Below are 21,937 nucleotides of genomic sequence, written 5' to 3'. Positions count from 1 at the left end.
TTATTTACTTGATTATTTACTTGTTATGCTACATGTAGTTCATAGATAGTTAGTTAAATTTATTGTTTCTATTCACACGTATCAAATACATGTGTGATAACCGTTTTCCTTATAGTGTGGAAGTTAGTTTCTTTATCTGTTACTATATAATGAAATCCTCTTGTACAATTTGATTCATTGGGTGAAATACAGATTTGATTCAAGAAATTTCTTGCTCTGTTTTCTCTCTAGCTCTTCAAGCTTTTCTCTTCTTTTCTTTCTTGGTTTTCCAAATCTTACACTTTCTATATGTATACAAATTTAAAGAACAACTCTATGTTATAGCGAGTCATTTTTCTCACACAACCTCTAGATTTTTTTTTTGGTACATTTGAGAATTATTGTTCGATTTTATTTTTTATTACACAATTTTTTTCTTAAATATTTTATATGCTTTAGGTTTTTCTTTACTTACAAACTCTTTGATTGATCACCAAATTATAACTCACATATCTTGGTCAAACCAAATCTAATTTCGAATTTCAATTTTATATTTGAGATATCATTTTGGCATGCTCTTCATTAGCAATGGAGAAATTGTGAGCCATCTCTCACTTTTTTTTTTTGTTCCTTTTTTTCCCCTTGCCCAGTTCTCTTTATTTCGTGTTAATCAAAGTTAGGCCATATTTATTTAATGATTTCTTACAAATTTTTAAACACTTTTAGTTTGCAGTGGAATGAATTTCGGTAATATCATTACCAAAATTCATTTTTTCTCCCTCCCAATCACATCACTCAACTTTCTTCTCTCTCATACTTTTTCTTACAACTTTAGCAACAGTGTTGCCAAAATTCAATCTCTCTCCTCATTGTGCTAAATAACTTTGAATAGTGCCTATAATAACAATAAACTCCGTTTTTTGCAATATTTAGCCAAAAGACTCATTTTAATGGGATGATAATATTATTTTAATGCAGTGAATGTTTTCCTAAAAAAAAAATGTAGTAAATGTTAAAACAGAATATGTGATGTATGATATATTATAAAATGATGTGTTAAAATAAATAAAGTAAAGTTTGGTATGTCAAAATAGCATTTAATTTGGCACAACGGATGCTAATGCAATGTACAGAAATAAAAAATATTCCTATATAAATTTGTGCTATTATTAACACCATATTTTCACAATAATTTCTTAATAATGCTTAATTGACAAGTTATTGATTCTCATCTTAATTCCATCACAACATCATTTTTTTTTTTTAAATCTAATAACAACTTGTCATATAAAATTTGTTGTAAAATTTTTATACAAAATGCTATGCGCGTAGCTTTAATCAAATTTGATAATTAAAACAAATAATTGCCTTTTATATATACATATTTATTGTCCTTTATGGTAATTTATACAACAAACAACAAATTTGATAAGTGCTAATCAAACACTCAATTTTTTCAAAAAAAATATTTTTTAATAGTTTTTACCAAACACTTACTTAAAAAATAAAAAATAAAAAAATAAAAATAAAAATAAAAACTTAATTTCATATCACACTATTTAAAATCGTCACTTTTTCCAACCCCCCCCCCCCAAAAAAAAAGGATCAAAATGCATATTTAACTTTAGGGTTTGTTTAAATACCGTTTATTTTACTGAAAACTGAAAACATATTTTTCTGAAAACTAAAAACTTATTACTGAAAACATTGTAGCAAAATACTTTTTAAATGGCAAAACACTATTCATATTGTGCCGTAGGTCTATGTTTTTCTTCATTTGTTTACAACAATTCCGTGGGTCCCATGCTTAAAACACGTAAACAATGCCTAACACTGCAAAATGCATTACCCAAACGCATGCTTAAACATAAAAAAGACCCCCTTGATTTGTCAGAGATTCTCACGAGGAATGAAGGTGGGATCCACACATTGGTTCCTGCTCCTAAGATCAGCAGTTTTATTTTAGCTTTCAACACAATAAAATAATACTAGTCTCTAAGCACACGCTCATGTGCGTGCTTAGAAACTCTTCTATTTTTTTGGGTAAAGTTTAATAATTTGCATCAATTATAATTTTAATATTTGATACAAACGCATAACACTCATCGCAACCCTAGATTTTTTTGTGATTGAAAAACGTAGTAATCCCAAATTATAATTGATGCAAATTTTTAAATTTACCCAAAAAGATGGTAACTTTTTACCATGGGTTTCTAAAATTAAAAAAAAAAAAAAAAAAAAAATTTAACGTGGGTTTAAAAAAAATTCAACCAATTAAAAAAATAAAGAAAGAGAAAAGTTTACACGTGAAGTTTGTTTATGAATAAGTGGGTTAATAGGAGAGTAATCCTATTTTGTAGGCAATGTTTTAGTAGGAGTTAAAAATGTATTTTTACTTTGTTGTCTTATAGTTCTGTCTCTACTTAATTTTGGACAAAAAAATTCGGTCCAAATAAGAAAAGCCCCTTAAATAATAATATAGATATATAACATAACATCATAAAATAATATATCTACTACAATAAAATAATATATACTACACATTAAAATAACATAAAAAGGTACAACAATATAAAAAAATATAAATAAATAAAAATAAAAAAAAAACAGCCCACCACCACACCAGTTAAACCACCACTTCACACAGCCCACTACCACCACCACCACTACCCACAGTCTACTCCTATTGCCACCACAACCACCAAAATCAGCTCACAACTGCCCAAGAAAATCAACCCACAAAAATAAAACCCAAGACAACATTATTAAAATAAAAAAATAAAAATAAAAACTACCTTCCAAATAACATATCGGAAACCACAAACCCAACAATCTAGAACCCATGAGCCCAAAAAAATTCCTGCCTTCACTGATCATAGCACCATTTTGCTATCCGCCTTGACTGAGCACAAAGCTTTGATGGGTCGGCAACTGGGCAAATTTTATGGGTCTGCATTGCATCTGATGGGTCAGCGGCTAGTGGTAGGGAAGATGGGTCGGCGAGAGTGGAGGAAGGCAGCGAGGCAGAGGAGATGGGTCGGCAAGTGGCAGGGGAGATTAGCGGCAGCAAGTGGCAGCGGAGATGGGTCAGCGAGTGGCAAAGGAGATTAAGCGGCAGTGAGCTCGGCGAAGGCAGGGAGGCAGAGGATGAGCTTAGCGAAGGCAGTGATGCACAGAGGATTTTCAGGGGGGGGGGGGGGGAAGAAAGAGAGGAAATGGGAAAAGAATGAAAAAATAAGGAGAAAAAGTGATTTTTTTTTTATTAACCATCAATGTGAACATAGAAATTTTATATATATATATATATATATTTTTTTTTTTTTTTTTTTTTCTTTTGCCTATGAGCTTTTGGTTGTGCAATGTAGTTGTGGAATCAAATTATTTAGCTTTAACTTCACTACTATAGCCATAAATTTATATTTAGTGATGTTAAAAAAATAACAATATAACTTTTTAGCACCACTAATACTAATGCTCTATTCCATAAAATAAAAAAATAAAAATAAAAATACTGATGCTATAAAGGCAAAGCTAAATAAAATGCAAATGTGAGCAAAATGAAGGTGCAATGAGATATTTGTTATGTAAGGACTGAAATCGGATTGGACCCAACATAGGATTGGGTTTTTAGCCCAAGAAACCCAAACAATAAATTTGTAGAGCGTGGATGAAAGAACTAGATCTACTCCAGAAGAAAAATGATAAAATTTGCTAATTTAAGGCTATTAAACACAAGTAAGATAAGAAAGTCTGTCCTCGAAGTGGCCTGAGAAGCTTATATTATATTGTCTTGTTGATCAACAAAGTTTTACAAGAGTTCACAGTCTTATCGTAAAAATTACAAGAGTTCACAGTTTTACAAGAGTTCACAGTCTTATAATATATACTACAATCTGGGTATCATCTCTACCATACACGTGTAGGTTAGATTCTGGGAACTCCTTCCTGTCCCATCCAACACCTCCCAGAACCATTAACTAGTAGCTGTAAGACTGCTTGACCACTGTTCAGGCATCACCTCCACATTAATGCGGCCAAAGAGTTGGTTGGGAGGCATTTAATGCGGAGATAGCAGCTTTTTGAAGATATTTGTTGCACTTCTCCTTTCTTACCCCTTGCCCAACGTCCAACTCTTAATTGCGATGTAATTTCAAAGAAAGTCCCTGATGATATGGCACTCTTACTGACCTCGGACCCTTGTTGCCGAGATGGCTTTTATCCTCGGACATTCGTTGGACTTATCTCATATTATCTCTACTCTTCTCTTTACTCCGTTCCCCTTATAATCTTATCTGGACATCTTCGAATGGTCTAATGTCCTTGGATTGGGCCATAGGCCCAATTAATACAACTTTAACAGTACCTCCTAATTAACTGGCCCCCACAATAGCCCCTCAAAATCTTGCTTTTCGACTCCTCGGGAGGAAAGGATGATTTTGACATCCTCAGCCCATCCTGTTTATGGTCCTATTCTGTATTCCTGACCTCCTATATGTCTTTTTACCTACTCAAGGCACGCTCCTGACGCTTTGGCGTCCAGAGCGTGCAATCATTAAATTTTGGCAGCGCCCTTATCCCCCACGTTCAACAGTAGGATGTAAATCATATGGTGGAAGATTTTTCTCGTTTTACGAGTGGGAACTTTCCCGCTCGTAATTTCTACACTGCTATAAATAGCTTTTCAAATCAATTCATTTTCCTACTTTCAACAATCACACAATCCTAGAGCTCATACACTGACCTTGTCTCCTTCTTTCATCTCCCTGTGCATCTACAAATATTAGAAATTTGTTCGAGGACCCTTTTTCAAACCTGTAAGTCTTCTTAAACCCTTTTAGCTTTCATTTTAAACTTGTTCATTTTTCTTCGAAACCTCTTAGAAAAATGGGTAAGTTCAAACGTTTGGTTGAGTCCGAGGAGGGTATGGAAAGTTTTAGAGCTAAATATAGGATCCCACCAACAGTAGGCATGAGGTACGCTGCCCAGGGAGAGTGGGTCGATGCTATGAAAACAGGAAAGGTGGTCATTCCCATGATTGCCTTCATAGAGGGAGGGATGACCATTCCCATAGGTACCATTACTAGGAATTACCTTAGGTTTTTTAGATTATCTCCCACACAGTGTGCCCCAAATATGTTTAGGGTCTTGGGGAGTATAGAAGTTTTAAATGAGAGAATGAACCTAAATCTGACCACCACGATGTGAATTGGGTATACAGTCTGCATAACCTGAAGGGACAGGGGTATTAACTTAAGTCGAGGCATCCCAAAGTAAGGTTAATCTAGTGTCTCCCAACTTCAAACTAAAACTTAAAGGATGATTTCTTAATCTTTTCTAGGGAATGGCACGATGGCCTACCCTGCCCAACTAAAGAGGGAGAACACGGTGGAGGTATAGCTGTAGATTTATGTGTCTTGGTTTGCATTTTATTTTTTCAATACTCCTAATTTAGACGAAATTTTGACTCTAATTCAATGATTTTGCAAATAGACATTCTACCAAGCCCAAGCTCAGCTTAGTTAACAAAGAGAGCTTGGATAGGATCTTGCAAGCCGAGGTGTACGTGAACGAAGCTGACGGTCAACTCCAAGCAGCCCACCTAATTCTTGGGTACACACCCCTTTCGCTCGCATTCCAAGCCCCTAAGTACGTAATCAAAGTCCACAACCCTTGGCTCCACCGTATCAGCGTTGCCTACCAAGGGTTCGTGGTTCCAGAGGGTGTCCCAATTCCTGAAGGTACTCCCCGTACTTAACCACTTTTTGTGGCCACTCCTTCAATAGGGGCATCCTCATCCCAGCTCGTTCTTAAGGAAGAGGAAGAAAGAAAAGAAGAAGAAGAAGAAGAAAAAAAAAGCCCAGAGGAGGTTGTAGATTTGTTAGACTCCTTGAACGAATTTGAGGTATTCAACCAGACTCCACCCCCCGAGGACATATTAGACGAAATGGGTGTCCAGAGAAAACCCCAGAGGAGTTTGATGGAGTTAATAGAAAATCAACCCGGAAAAAGTGCATCAGGGAAGTCCACATAGTCCCAGATTCCCCCTCCTCTTTTCAAATCTCCTCCTCTTGCTCCTCACCCACCTCAGCCTGTCAGACCTGAACCTACTGATCCAAAGAGAAAAAGGGAGCAGAAAGGGAAAGATGTGGTTGAGATTGGAAGATCTCGTCCAAACTGTGAAGACGAGGCTCTGCGAGCTGTGAAGCAACAAAAGGTCAGCCATGTATCACAACAAGGCATGGAGAGAGCAGACACTCAGCCTCCAGATTTACAGGCTTGGCTCCCAGCTCCCATGCTCGGCGATGAGCCCCTGAAATATGATGCATCGCTCAAGGACTTCAATTGAGGCATTGGGTGCCATGTTGCTTCGGCCATGGAGGAGGCCTTGTTACTTCCAAAAGATATGTCTGAGCTGAGGAATATCAGGAAGAATGAGGTCTTCCTCAATTGTAAAAGATATTTGGACATGGTATGATGTTAACCCCCCTTTTTTACTTATTATATATATACACTTTTTATTTGTTATGGTATTAACCCTTTTCTTTTAGGCTGTCCAAGCCACTTTCAGGCTTGAGGAGATAACCAATTCGTGCTACCAGCAACTGGAAGATGAAAGAAAAAGACGGATAGCAGCTATGCAAACACTCACCATTGCTGAAAATAGCAATGCCGAACTGAAGAAAAAGCTGGCTGATAAGGAGCATACCCACCAGAGTGCTGACTCGGCCTTGGAGGGCACGCAAAGGCAAGTCGAGGACCAGAGGAAGCGCCTACGCGAGACCACTGATCAACTGACTGCTTCCAGGGAACAGATGGCAGCACTCAAGAAACAATTGGAAGAAGCCCAAAGGCTTAAGGATCAGGCTGAAAAATCCAAAGCTGAGGCTGAGAAGGCAAAGATTGAGGCCGAGAAGGCTAGGGACAAGGCTGAACAAAAGGGTTACGACCTTGGAGTAGTTGAAACCAAGGAAACCCTTAGGGCAAAGGTCCCAGCTGTGTGTCGTATCTACTGTGCCCAGACTTGGGATGAAGCCCTTAACCGAGCTGGGGTTGAGGCTTCTTCTGAGCTGAGGAAATCTGAAAATATATTCTACCCCCCTGCCATACGAGCCTCAGACCTCCCTTCTACTCAAGGTGAAGTGGCTTCTATAGTTGCTGATCCGATTAAAGAAGCACAGCCTCAGGATCCTCCTTTTCCCAGTCAGCAGTGGCCGAGAAAAGAACCTGGAGCTCAACAAGAAGTACCCTTGGACAAGGCTACAGCGGTTCTAGAAGTAGGAGCAGCTTTACAGGGCCTTCAACAGGACTTGGCTTTAACTACCATGCCCGCTGAGGGAGCCTCCAAAGATAAGGAAGGAACGACTACTACGGAAGCAGATAACCCAGCTAACAAGAACTCCAAGTTTCAGATTAAATTGAAAAAATGAACCTTCCTTTGTAATATAATTATGATTTTTGTAAAGGATTTTGTTTTTTTCAGACATGTTTTAATGAAATATGCATTTTTACCCTCTCAAATTCGTTTGAGTTATTATTTGTTTCATTTTTATTTTATCTGTTTTGTTATTTTGGTTTTGAGTAGTTTTCATCTTGACTGCCATTTGTTTACAAAAGAGAAAAACAAAGTTTACACATACTTTTAATTAGTAGTCAAAATGGACGATAACCATTTAATCCATAACGCTACCTAGACATATTTTGAATATATATCTGTTCTAACAAGTTTAACCTCAAGAAAATATCCCAACATTTGATTAACCAAAGTTAAGTCCAAGGCACCTCAGAATGCTTTAAGTGATGCTCATAGGCTTATTGAGGTTTATATCTTTACTAAGTGATCACAAACCTTGTGATCCGAGAATGGGAACTAAGGGTTTATTCCCTTTAAATGCTCAAGTTCATGTTGAACTAGTATTTTAAGAGTACCAGGGTGTATTAATATCTATTGAGTCTGTTTAATGCTTCAATAGATGTCAAAGGGTATTAATTTCCACTAAGTTTGTGGTCCGATGAACCTGACATAACTTAGTTTCTATTTAATACTTCAACAGATGTCATAGGGTATTAATTTCCACTAAGTTTGTGGTCCGAGGAACCTGACACAACTTAGTTTCTGTTTAATACTTCAACAGATGTCATAGGATATTAATTTCCACTAAGTTTGTGGTCCGAAGGAACCTGACACAACTTAGTTTCTGTTTAATACTTCAACAGATGTCATAGGATATTAATTTCCACTAAGTTTGTGGTCCGAAGGAACCTGACACAACTTAGTTTCTGTTTAATACTTCAACAGATGTCATAGGGTATTAATTTTCACTAAGTTTGTGGTTCGAGGAACCTGACATAACTTAGTTTCTGTTTAATACTTCAACAGATGTCATAGGGTATGAATTTCCACTAAGTTTGTGGTCCGAGGAACCTGACACAATTTAGTTTCTGTTTAATACTTCAACAGATGTCATAGGGTATTAATTTCCACTAAGTTTGTGGTCCGAAGAAACCTGACACAACTTAGTTTCTGTTTAATACTTCAACAGATGTCATAGGGTATTAATTTCCACTAAGTTTGTGGTCCGAAGAAACCTGACACAACTTAGTTTCTATTTAATACTTCAACAGATGTCATAGGGTATTAATTTTCACTAAGTTTGTGGTCCGAGGAACCTAACATAACTTAGTTTCTGTTTAATACTTCAACAGATATCATAGGGATGAATTTCCACTAAGTTTGTGGTCCGAGGAACCTGACACAACTTAGTTTCTGTTTAATACTTCAACAGATGCCATAGGGTATTAATTTCCACTAAGTTTGTGGATGCCATAGGGTATTAATTTCCACTAAATTTGTGGTCCGAGGAACCTGACACAACTTAGTTTCTGTTTAATACTTCAACAGATGCCATAAGGTATTAATTTCCACTAAATTTGTGGTCTGAGGAACCTGACATAACTTAGTTTCTATTTAATACTTCAACAGATGTCATATAGAGTATTAATTTCCACTAAGTTTGTGGTCCGAGGAACCTAACATAACTTAGTTTCTATTTAATACTTCAATAGATGTCATAAGGTATTAATTTCCACTAAGTTTATGATCCGAGGAACCAAACATAACTTAATTTATGTTTAATACTTCAACAGATGAGGAAACACATGATATATGATCGGAATGAATTAAAGGGAAACTAAACAGGACTATTTTTATTAATAATAATACCTCTTTAGATTGTTTACATTCCAAGGGTGAAGTACAGTTTTTTCATCTAGATCCTCCAAATAGTATGAACTTATTCCTGCCACTGAAGTAATCTGATACGGTCCTTCCCCATTAGGCCCCAATTTTCCCCCAGGCTGGATTCTTGATGGTTCCAAAAACTTTCCTCAGTACTAGATCTCCTACGGCCAATGGCCTCAACTTTACATTGGTATCGTAACCTTACTTGAGCTTATGTTGGTAGTAAGCTAGTTGGACCATTGCACTCTCCCTTCACTCTTCAATCAAGTCCAGACTTTTTTCCAACAACCCATCATTACCGTTCGGGGTAAATGCATTAGTTCTCAACGTTGGGAAACCTGTTTCCAGAGGGATTATGGCCTTGGCTCCATATGTCATTGAGAAAGGGGTCTCTCCTATTGACCATCGAGGCATTGTTCGATACATCCAAAGGACATATGGTAATTCCTCCACCCATTTTCCCTTTGCTTCGTCCAACCTTTTTTTTAAGTCCATTCACTATAACCTTGTTAACAGCTTCAGCTTGCCCATTTCCTTGAGGATAGGCCGAAGTGGAATATCTATTCTTTATCCCCAAGTCAGAACAGTATTGTCTGAAGGCTTTGCTATCAAACTGAAGGCCATTATCCGAGATACAGGTATGGGAACCCTGAACCGAGTAACGATATTCTTCCAGATAAATCTTTTGACATCTACATCTCTGATATTAGCCAAAGGTTCAGCTTCGATTCACTTAGTAAAATAATTCGTGCCGACCAACAGATACTTTTTGCTTCCTAGTGCTTTAGGGAAAGGACCTACAATATCTAAACCCCATTGAGCAAAGGGCCAAGGGCTGGAAAGAGGATTAAGAACTCCTCCAGGCTGGTGAATGTTTGGAGCAAATCTCTGACACTGGTCACATTTTCTAACATATTCTTGTGCTTCTTTCTATATACCTGGCCACCAATATCCTTGAGTAATGGCCCAATGAGATAGGGATCTTCCCCCCATGTGACTTTCGCAAATTCCTTTATGTAGTTCCTCTAGGAGTGACTCTAATATCTCGGGATGTATACAAAGCAGATATAGCCCAGAAAAAGAACGTTTATACAACTTTTTGTCCTCGGACAACTAAAATCGAAGAGCTTTCCTTCGTATTTTCTCAGCTCCTGCTTTCTCCTCAGGCAATATATCCCTTTTGAGGAATAGCAATATAGGGTCCATCTAACTCGGCCCTAAATTGACTTGATAGATCTAGAGCAAATCTTTCCTCGTTGGGGTGGGGATGCATAAATCCTCGACAATTATCACTTGGGGCAAATTCCGTGCCGAGGAAGTGGCAAGAGTAGCCAAGGAATCTGCATGGGTATTTTCACCTTTGGGGATATGTGATAAGTCAAAGGATTCAAATTTCGTTTGTATACGCCTAACTTGACCCAAATATTCTTGCATTCTTGTATCTCGGGCTTCTAGTTCCCCTTTTACCTGGCCTACGATCAGTCTTGAATCTAAGAACATTTCCACTGCCTTTCCATTTTTTGGACCATCACCATTCCCATTAGCAAAGCTTCATATTCCGCTTCATTGTTTATAGCCGAGAATCCCAACCTCAAGGACTTTTCAATGGTGATCTTTTCAGGGGATACCAGAACAAGCCCCACTCCTACTCCCCACTGGTTTGCTGCTCCATCCACATATACTTTCCAGGATGAGGAGTCTTGTGCGGAGATTAGGCCAACCGATTTTTCATCCATGCCATGTTGCTTCACCTCTGCTTCTTCTGAAAGTTCAGCAAACTCGACCACTAGATCGGCGAGGACCTAGCCTTTCGTAGAGGTGCGAGGCATATATTTAATGTCGAAAGCCCCTAGAATCGTGCTCCATTTAGCAATCCTCCCAGTATAATCCGCACTCCGAAGTATGGACTTGAGCGGTAATTAAGTTAGAACCACCACGGTGTACGCCTGGAAATAATGTGGGAGTTTTCGTGTAGCATGCACTACTGCCAAGATGACCTTTTCTAGTGATAAATACTGCACCTAGGCTTCATGAAGTGACTTACTTACGTGATAGGCTGGTCTTTGGATGCCACTGTCTTCTCATATCAAAAAAAAACTTACCGCATGAGAGGCCACCGCGAGGTAGGCAAACAAGACCTCGTCCACCTTAGGACTAGACATGATGGGCGGCCGAGATAGGTACTCCTTCAGTTGCTGAAATGCTATAACACACTCCTCGGTCCATTCAAATCCTTTCCAATTATGCAATAAAAGGAAAAAGGGTCTGCACCTATCAGCTGACCTGGAGATAAATCGATTCAAAGTAGAAGTCATCCTTGTCAGTTTTTGGACCTCCTTGGGGTTCCGAGGTGCTTACAAGCCGTTAATGGCCTTAATCTGATCTGGGTTCACCTCAATTCCCCTATGAGTTACCATGTAGCCCAAGAACTTTCCGAAGCCTACACCAAATGAACACTTTGAAGCATTCAAACGTAACTTGTACTTTCTCAAAATTCCAAAAATGCTTGTAAGATCTCCCACATGCTTAGATACCACTTTGCTCCTCACAACCATATCATCGATATAGACTTCAATGTTCTTACCCAATTGTGGTTCAAACATTTTAGTCATCATCCGTTAATAAGTAGACCCTGCATTTTTCAAACCAAAGGGTATATCACTTTGTAGTGATAGTTTCCAATGGAAGTGACAAAAGCTATCTTTTCTTGATCGTCCAATGCTAACGGTATTTGGTGATATCCTTGGAAGACATCCAAAAAACTCATCCGAGAATGACCGGCCGTTGCATCCACCAACTGGTCTATCCGAGGCACAGGGAAATGGTCCTTAGGACAGGCTTTATTGAGATCCGTGAAGTTCACGCATACACGCCATTTCCCCATCTTCTTTTTCACCATCACCATGTTGGCTAATCATTGAAGATAAAAAACTTCCTTAATAGCCCCTGTCTGCTTGAGCTTGGTTACTTCATTTCTGACTACCTCGGCGTGCTCTTTTGACGGACGCCGAGGTGGCTGCCTCTTCAGGGTGATGGAAGGGTTAACATTTAGATGATGACTTCATATGCGCTCCATGCGAACACATCAACATTTTCTCTAAGGAATTCAACCAATTGCTCCCTCTCCTGTAAAGGCAGTTTAGCTCTAACCTGAAAGAATTTCTCCAGATCATCGCCAACAATTACCCTCTCCAGATCTTCACATTTCGCCTCGTCAGCTGGTCCATTGAAAGGTAACACCGGGGTTTCTGATTGCTATAAACCATTATCAGCGGTGGCCGAGGTCTCCGCCTCAGGCCGATGTTGGATAGCTGCTACCAGGCATTGTCGGGCTGCAGTCTGATTTCCTACTATCTCCAAAACCCGGTCTCCGGATGGGTACTTCATCTTCTGGTGAAGAGTAGAGGAGACGAACCCCAAGGTATGAAGCCAGGGTCTGCTCATAATGGCCGTATAGGGAGAGAAAACATCTACGACGATGAAGTCCACCTCCACCACATCCGTGTCGGTCTACACAAGTAATCTAATCTGACCTTTTGAGACAACCATTTTACCCTCAAAGCTCACCAGAGGAGAACTGTAGGCTGTTAAGTTTTCAGGTTTCAAATTTAGCCCCTTATACAAGTCAGGGTACATTATGTCAGCAGCACTGCCTTGGTCAATCATCACCCTTTTCACATCGTACCCACCAATTCTCAACGTAACCACAAGAGTATCATCATGGGGCTGTATGGTTCCAACTTTTTCCTCATTTGAAAAACCTAACACTAACGGGATGCCCATCTTGGCTCTCTTAAGCATTGAACTAGACTCCTCGGCTGGATAACGGGATACCGACATTACCCTGGAAGTACAAGAACCGGTCCCCCCCAGGGCAGCAAAAATAACGTTTATTGTGTCAAGGGGGAGTGTTAAAGAAGCATCTCCTTGAAGTTCCAAACCCACTTGGCCTCCCCGACCACTAGAATGATGCAGGAGTTGCTTTAACTCCCTTCTCAGACTAATTGGTCCAGATGGTCCCATAAGTTTCTGCAATCCTCAGTTGTGTGTCCATGATCCTGATGATAGTGGTAATAAAGGTTCTGGTTACGTATCATAGGATCTCTTGCCATCTTGTTTGGTCATTTGAAGAACGGCTCATTCTTAATCTTCTCCAGTACCTGTTGCACTGGCTCTCGAAACATAGTGTTAACCACCTGGGTGTTGGCAGATTCTGACTGCCCAGCAAAGTCTTTCCGAGGTCGGTTATTATTGTATCGGTCCGACCTGAAATCCTTCCTCTCCTGAGGGATCACCTTAGCCTTTCCTTTCCCCTGCAGTTGGTCTTCTTCTACTCTTCTGTACTTGTCAATCTAATCCATCAGTTGACATACACTGATAACAGGTTTACCAGTTAGAGATTTCCTCAAATCATGCTCGGCTGGAAGACCAGCCTTAAAAGTGCTAATGGCCACATCATTGTAATCTCCTTTTATTTCGTTAAACATCTCCCAGTATCTATCTAAATAAGCCTTCAGAGTCTCACCTTCCCGCATGGACATAGATAATAAAGATCCCAAAGGCAGAGGAACCCGCTACAAGTAATAAAGCAAGCACCAAAACCCCGGGTGAGTTTCTTAAAGGAGTCAATAGAGTTCGCCATTAAACCGTTGAACCACCTCATCGCCACTAGGCCCAAGCTAGATGGAAAGACCTTACACATCAAGGCCTCATCTTTGGAGTGAACGGCCATCCTTTAACTAAAATGGCTGACATGTTCTACTGGGTCTGTCTAACCATTATAAATGGTGAACGTGGGTTGATGAAATCGCCGAGGAAGGCTCGCATCTTCTATGTTTCGTGTGAAGGGTGACTTAGAAACTTGACTCAGCGCCTTGTTCATGGCATCGTTCCTCAAGCCTTTGCAAGGCGGGCTTTTGTATCTACATCTATGGTGGTGCTTCTCTTCGTAGGAAAAGGTCTCACTGGGCGGAGTTCTGGATCTCTGCCTATAACTAGCACCATTTGTCTCTTCAGAGAACAGTTCGGAGCTAGGCGATGAACGTCTTCGCTGAGCATGACGCAATTCCCTCCTCAACTCGTCGATTTCACGTTGCATGTCTCTGTCATTTTTTGCATGGGAAACATGGCTCTTCCCTCAAGATTGACTTTTACTGGTATGAGTTGAGTGCACACTTCCCTTACGGCCTCCTCTCTGTTCAAGGCTCCTACGCGGATTGCCATGCTGAGAACCCCTTGATTCTGCTTGATGTAGATTAACATCTACCTAGTGTGGTCCTGCTGTTGCCTGGTGTGAACCTGCCTCCTCCATCATAAACGTTGTAACCGAATCTCCATTAGAATAGATCAAGCCTTCCCACAAACGGCGTCAATTGTAAGGACTGAAATTGGATTAGACCCAACATAGGATTGGGTTTTTAGCCCAAAAAGCCCAAACAATAAATTTGTAGAGCATGGATGAAAAAACTAGATCTACTCCAGAAGAAAAACGATAAAATTTGCTAATTTAAGGCTATTAAACACAAGTAAGATAAGAAAGTCTGTCCTCGGAGTGGCCTGAGGAGCTTATATTATATTGTCTTATTAATCAACAAATTTTTACAAGAGTTCACAGGCTTATCATAAAAATTGCTTGATTTCTTCTCCCATCCCTTTTTTAGTACATCTTCCCATGTTATATACTACAATCTGGGTATCATCCCTACCATACATGTGTAGGTTAGATTCTGGGAACTCCCTCCTGTCCCATCCAACACCTCCTATAACCATCAACTAGTAGTTGTAAGGCTGCTTGACCACTGTTCAGACATTATCTCCACATTAATGTGGTCAGAGAGTTGGTTGTGAGGCATTTAATATGGAGGTAGCAGCTTTTTGAAGATATTTGTTGCCTTTCTCCTTTCTTACCCCTTGCCCAACATCCAACTCTTAGTTGTGATGTAACTTCGAAGAAAGTCCCCTTGTTGCCAAGATGACTTTTATCTAAGGGTGTCCAACTCAACCGGTGGCCCGACCCACCCGATAAATCCGACCGGACCCGGACCGACCGCCGGCCAACCGACTACTCCGGCGGTCGGTGGCGGGTTTTCTTCCTCAGAATCTAATATGGGCGGTTCGGTCTCGGATCTTCTCCCCAAAACCCAAAGAAACCCAAACCGACCAAGCTCGATAGCATTTTCCGGTGAGATTTTTTAGATCCGGATTTGGCGACATGTCGTCGTTTACGCTCAAATCTAGCTACAATCTAATGGATTTTGCTCAAATAAGGCTCAGATCCGTTGAAAATATGATGGGTTTTGCTTAAATCCTGTGAACTCCGATGGTATTTGCTCAATTTCGGTGACGATTTGGTGTATTTTTGCTCAAATCTCGTGAGTTTTGCAAAAATAGGTGACGATTTTATTTTTTTTGCTTAGATCTGGTGATTTTTACACAAATCCGGCGAAGATCCAGTGAAAAATATAGTTGCCGTCGAAATGAAATCTCCGGCAGCATCATCGTCGACTTAGACCGATCCGACCGCCAATCAAACAACTCCGATCCGACCTGACCCGTTGGTGTTTGTGGTCGGCGGCGGGTTTTCTTGCCGGAAACCTGATGTCATCGGGTCGGTTCCGGGTTGGGCACAAACTCGACCCGAACTGACCCGTGGACACCCCTACTTTTATCCTCGGACATTTGTTGGACTTATCTCATATTATCTCTACTCTTCTCTTTACTCCGTTCCCCTTATAATCTTATCTGGACATCCTCGGATGGTCTAATGTCCTCAGATTGGACCATAGGCCCACTTAGTACAGCTTTAACAGTACTTCCTGATTAACTGACCCCCACATGTTATAAAAAACAAATATAGCAAATATCTCATTTGCTATATTCATTAAAGAAAAAGAAGAGATATTTGCTATAGTTTTTTTTTTAAAATTTTATTTTAAACAAATGTATGCTTTGTTTTTTTTTTTTTTAAGGAATTGATAAATTTTTTTTGCATAAAGTAAATTAATTGAGTTTTTTTTTTTTTTTTTTTGTCCATAAATACGGATTTGAACTTAAAATTAAGCATGACTTTGGTGGTTGTCTTCTTGTCTTCTTTGAGGGCATTTTCTGCATGTGAGGTTTTCTCGAACCTTGTTGGAAGATCCATCTTAGATTGTTTATTTTGCTTTCATATTTTGAAACCTAAAAAATATAACTAAGAAAAAAAAATCAAAAGGAAGCTATAAAATCTATGTATCAAGAGTCAAGGGCTTCACTAAACTCAAATTCTGATGTTTCATCATGAACAAAGGCCTTAAGAATGGAGTAAATAAAGCTAACAAACTCAGGTAGTCATGCATGCATGCTTGGGCGGTGTTTTTACTATATTCAAGCCTGGTTTGAGCATTGACCCACATAAGAAATCAATCATACGTATATAGCATGCATGGTAAAGCTAAGAACCTTGGTGGTTGTCTACTGGTCTTCTTCCAAGGGTATTTTCTATGAAGTTCTTTCCAACCTTGTTGGAAGATTTGTCTTAAATGTTGGGTAAATTACGAGTTTGGTCCCTCTAATATTTAGGTTGTGTGTCAATTTGGTTTCTAATATTTTAAACATATTAGTTTAGTCTCTTACCTTCTGGTATTGTACGAAAATGCTAATTGCTAAAGTGATAGATGAAAAATGGCCCCTACTGACCCTACCCCTTTAGTAGAAAAATGTTTCTCTTCAAACTAATTTGGGGAAAAACCCTTCAAACCCTTTAAACTCATCCTATATTTTTTTATTAGTATAAATTTTATAAATCTAATTGTTGAATTGCATGTTTTTATTATATCTTCAATGCTTCCAAAATATTAAGAAGATAAAAAGAGTCAATAACTATGTTATTAATAAAATGTTTAAAATTCAAGTTTTTGTAATTTAAAATTATGTATAAAAAATATGTTTATTGATCAAATAGTAAATAATATTTGATTTGAATGAAATTTGACATGCATATTAAGAATATAAAAGGAAAAAAAAATCTAACAGTTAAAATTTTAAAATTCACCCCAATAAAAATATATATATAATTTTTTTTTTAAAATTTAGAGAGACGTTTTCTTTAATTTTTTTAATTTGCCTTCTTCGTTTTTAGTCAAGTCAAGAACTCTTGTTTTTTTAAACAGGAGAAATCTAGTCAAGTCAGTCAAGAACTCATTTAACATGACTAGAGTCACTTTATTAGTGGGGAAAGGCTTTTGTCCGGTGAAAATTTTCACTGGACACGGCAGGATTCGGACACGTGTCCGCAATCCAACGTGTCCAGTAAAAACTTTCACTGGACATAAACCGAACCCTTATTAGGAAATGCTTATGTTCCATGAAAATATTCACTAGACAGGGCAGGATTCGGACACGTGTCCAAGAGTGAACACGTGTTGGTCCAAAGTGTGGCCCCTGCTTTTTTTTTTTTTTTTTTTTGAGAAACCACCCCAAGAATAGGGGGGAGCAATTCATTTAATGTAAATCAGAACAATATACATTATATAAGTCCGGAGGAACATCCTCCATCCAGACTTGATAATCAGAAAAATTACAAGCCATACGAGCCAGACCATGCGCAACTCTATTCCCTTGTCTGCGAGTGTGACAGAAAGACACCCGTTGAAAGGATTTGGATAGAAGATTAATGTCATTCAGAATGTGGCCAAAGCTTGAGGACAAAAGATCTCCCTTATTGATGGCTTTAATGATGATCTCCGAGTCACCTTCAAAGATTACCTTGGAAAAATTCAGATCCTTTGCCAGGCAGATTGCACTGCGCGCTGCCAACACTTCCACTGTCTCTACCGAAGTAGGCAGGGGAATAGAATGTGTATAGGCAGCCATAACTAGACCTTGGTCGTTCCGGATAATGGCTCCCAAACCAGCAAGAGCTTTGGATGAGAAGGTGGCACCATCGAAGTTAGCCTTCATCCAACCCGGGGGAGGAGGAGACCATTTCGCTGTTTTGAATGTGGGAGGAGCACGGTGGGGAGTGGAGGAAGCAAGCTGGAATTCCTGAAGGTTTTCAAGGGCTGTGGAGTTGATTTTTTCGATTGGAAGAACCTTGTCACCCACACGGATTTGGTTCCTTCGCGCCCAAATTAGCGCTGCAGTCATGGCAAATACGTCCGAGAGGTTGTTATGATCTTGGGTTAGCTGGATGACATCCAGGAAAGAAGAGCAATTCACGGCAAGCTTAGATAACCAACTAAAATGGACTTGCCACACCGGATACAGACAGGAGCATGACCAAAGAGCATGGAAAGATGTTTCTTTTTCAAGCAAGCAGTGAGGGCAGGAGTCTTCAGTTAGGATTTTCCTTTTCCTAAGGTTCACTCTGGTGGGAAGGGTCTCCGAACCAGCTCTCCAGAGGAGATTTTTTGCTCTATTTGGAATTTTGAGGTTCCAAATGCCTCTCCAAACTTTTTTAGACAGCGACAAATCAGAGGAAGATGGCTCATCATTCAATTCACACTCTAGAAGCAATTTATACCCGGATTTGACAGAGTAAAGGCCATTAGAGTTTCTAGGCCAAAATAGCACATCCACACTTTTATCTAGGCTTAGAGGGATGGCTTTGATCAGAGCAGCTTCATGAGGCAAGAAGGAGGAGACAATCACATCTTCACGCCAGCAGCGATTATCATGATCAATCAAAACAGAAACTTTAGCATCATAACCAAGAGGGCTGTATGAGGAGATTACCTTTATCATGGCCCCTGCTTTTTAAAGAATCTTTGGACTTTAGATTTTGGTATAGTATGGACTATGGTCTATGGAGTGTTTCCCTCGGAGATCAATTCTCACGCGGACTGAAGGTGGGATCCACACGTTGGTTCCTGCTACTAAAGACAGCTAAATAATTTGCAAGTGCGAGCAAAATTAAGGCGAAATGACATATACTAGTTGCTATAGGTTTTTTTTTTTTTTTTTTTTTTTTACTTATATAATTCAAACAAATATATATGCTTTGTTTTCTAAAAGAATTTATAAATTTTTTTGTACATAAAATAAATAAATTGAGTTCAGTAATTTATTTTATGGGTAAATGGGGATTCAAATCTCAAAATTAAGAATGTCTTTGGTGGTTGTCTACTTGTCTTCTTTGAGTGTATTTTTTGTGAAGTTTTTTCAAAACATCTCTTTGAAGCCTAAAAATTAAAATTAAGAAGAAGGAAAAAAAAAAAAAAAAAAACCAAATAAACAAACAAAATCTAAACTAAACAGATCTCACATATACCATCACAAAAAAGCAGGCCCATAAAGGCCCATTCATCAAATTATGAGCTACTCCAAATAACTAATAGAGTAATAGAGGACACTACAACAGGCCCGAAAGGTAAGCCCATCCAACAACTAAACTTCCAGCAGAACTTTTCGGACTGCGTTACACTAAGCCTTGTATCTTTGTTGCAATTGTGTAAGCCCAACACGTCACACAAAAGGGCCATGAAATCTATGTATCAAGGGCTGCCTTTGACGCAAATGGTGGTGCTATCATGAACAAAGGCCTTAAGAATGGAGTAAACAAAGCTGATGATACATCGTTGAGTAATGAATACTAATCAACATAACATAGTTCAGCTAGGGCATGGCTAGGCAGTATTTATAAATGTTCAAGCCAGGATATTGAGACTTGACCCACATGACAAATCAATCATAGAATACATATATGGTACACCAATGACCAAGCATGCTCAATGTCACGACCCAAATCCATGGAATATGAATTTAGATGCATGAATAACTAGCTGATCTTGTATATCTCAATAAATGTAATTAATTTAAAAATTAAGAAAACTCCAAATAAACCATGCTCTTAATAAACCTCTTACAATATTTAAACACCACAATTTAAAAAATAATCTCCAAATACTATAAAATCTTAAGTGAAAAAATAACTAAAAATCCCATAAGGCTTCAAGCATTATTGAAGTAGCCTAAAAACTCTCACGCTCTACCTTGCACCTTATGAAGCAATCCAAAGGTTCTATTCTCCAACTAAACTTTAATCTGAAAATTGTAATTAATGGGGTGAGCCACACATCTAATAAGCAATTATGCACAATACACAACAGAATAGAGTCAAACAAAACCTGAGTATTTAGATTTCACAAATTCACTCAAAGATATCAAATATAGTTTTCCAAACATATAATGAGCCACTTAATACAAATGTAATCAAATCTTAAAATCATTAGAAAATACATACATATAATTGATCAGAGCACAATGTCACATTTACACATATCACATATTCTCACATATAATCCTATGAGTGGATACCAATAGCTAACCCTTACTGGTGAGGGGATCAACACTTATTCTCATGTACAATTCTGTGAGCGGGCTTACACATATATCTTATCAATTTTAAAAACACTTAATGAGTCACATATCACAAAAGCAAAGTTTATACAAAGTAGAATAATTTATTTAATAGTAACAATCATTCCAAATATAGAGGCTTATTGAAGATCACAATATTGAATTGAACATAAATCAAAGGATGCTTGACTCTCTTGGGGAATGAGTAGGAACTGAGGAGTTTATACAAGTATTTTACAATTCTTGAGTAAATCTGAAAATTCAATTTGCTAAAAGAAACATTTTAAATACTATTTGGAAAATAGGAATATGACTTTGAAATCACTTGGTTTTAAACAAATTTAAAGAGCAAGAACCTTTTTAGAAAACTTAAATTGAAACTGAATTCTTTTCAGAAAATAATTTAGTTTAGAAATCATCTTTTAAATGAGATTCAGACGTTCAAAACATTATTTAAAAATTTAGAGTTTCTCTTTAAAACATTATTTAAAAGCCAAAGTTTCTCTTTCAATGATGTAAAAATTCTTTTGATAAACTTTAGAAAACGTAAGTTTAAAAACATAACTTTTGAAAACTTTTGACTTTTAAAAACCTAATAAACAAAACTTGTGCATATTATGCATAATTACTTACCTCTCTTGCTAATATATCTGAACGCTATAATCTTCCGTAAGCTCTAAACAGAAGAATGCTTTAATCAGTAAGAATGAAATATAATTGTAAGAAACCTTTTCTTTCCTACTGTCCTACAAAAATCAAGTATGAAAACTACTTTCATATATAGCATTGAATTAAGCAATTTAATATTCCTTATCAAAGTCTCACTGCAACAATATTTCCCAAAACTAATCTGTACCACTAGAGTTCAAACAAATTTCTATAACCACAATTGATATTCTAGGCCACCATGAAATACTCTATAAGATCCAAATATATATATAGCATCCATAAAAAATCTCTACCCGTAGGATTTAGCAACCTATAGCATGTATTGACTACAATTTTTGAAACTTGAAACAATATTATAGATTACAATGAGGGTCAAGAATTCAGCACTACTCCAAAGTTGCGTTAACTCTAGGAACAAAACTTCTGAAAGCTTATCACCTATTCATGCATTCATATAGAATAATCATGTAAACCTATTAAAATTCATTAGGTTGGTAGGTCATTCCCATAGATCTTTGAGAGAGAGATATACCTGACCATATGAACACACGGATGCAAAACTTTGTTTCTTGTATTTTCGCAGTCTTTCTCTACCTTTCACGCAAGAAACCCTATGACTACTCTTTAGCTTTACACGTTAAATATGCTTCCTACTTGGACTGGAGTTTAAGACCCACTAAAACTTATCTTTATAGTCTCCAAGAAGCTCATAAA

The 21,937-nt window shown here is 38.2% G+C and overlaps 2 protein-coding genes across 2 annotated transcripts; one reads left to right on the top strand and one right to left on the bottom strand.

The window, feature by feature from the left end:
- Positions 1-6,352: 6,352 nt before the first annotated feature.
- LOC126700620 (uncharacterized) lies at positions 6,353-7,406 on the top strand. Its single transcript, XM_050398838.1, has 2 exons — positions 6,353-6,448; positions 6,528-7,406. Exons 1-2 carry the CDS (start codon positions 6,353-6,355, stop codon positions 7,404-7,406), a joined length of 975 nt encoding a protein of 324 aa, XP_050254795.1.
- A 10,292-nt stretch (positions 7,407-17,698) lies between these two features.
- LOC126700619 (uncharacterized) lies at positions 17,699-18,940 on the bottom strand. Its single transcript, XM_050398837.1, has one exon. The coding sequence runs from the start codon at positions 18,938-18,940 to the stop codon at positions 17,699-17,701; it is 1,242 nt and encodes a 413-aa protein (XP_050254794.1).
- Between the last annotated feature and the right edge of the window lie 2,997 nt (positions 18,941-21,937).

Source organism: Quercus robur, chromosome 9 (genome assembly GCF_932294415.1).
Source record: "Quercus robur chromosome 9, dhQueRobu3.1, whole genome shotgun sequence".
Taxonomy (NCBI): domain Eukaryota; kingdom Viridiplantae; phylum Streptophyta; class Magnoliopsida; order Fagales; family Fagaceae; genus Quercus; species Quercus robur.
The sequence above is the reverse complement of the archived record's forward strand: the minus strand, read 5'-3'. Positions and strand labels throughout refer to the sequence as shown.

Bases quoted from the DNA above. Each gene is read 5' to 3' on its own strand.
- LOC126700619 (XM_050398837.1), bottom strand. From the start codon at position 18,940: ATGATAAAGGTAATCTCCTCATACAGCCCTCTTGGTTATGATGCTAAA.
- LOC126700620 (XM_050398838.1), top strand. From the start codon at position 6,353: ATGGAGGAGGCCTTGTTACTTCCAAAAGATATGTCTGAGCTGAGGAAT. The intron at 6,449-6,527 runs GTATGATGTTAA...CTTTTCTTTTAG, and splicing joins GTAAAAGATATTTGGACATG to GCTGTCCAAGCCACTTTCAG.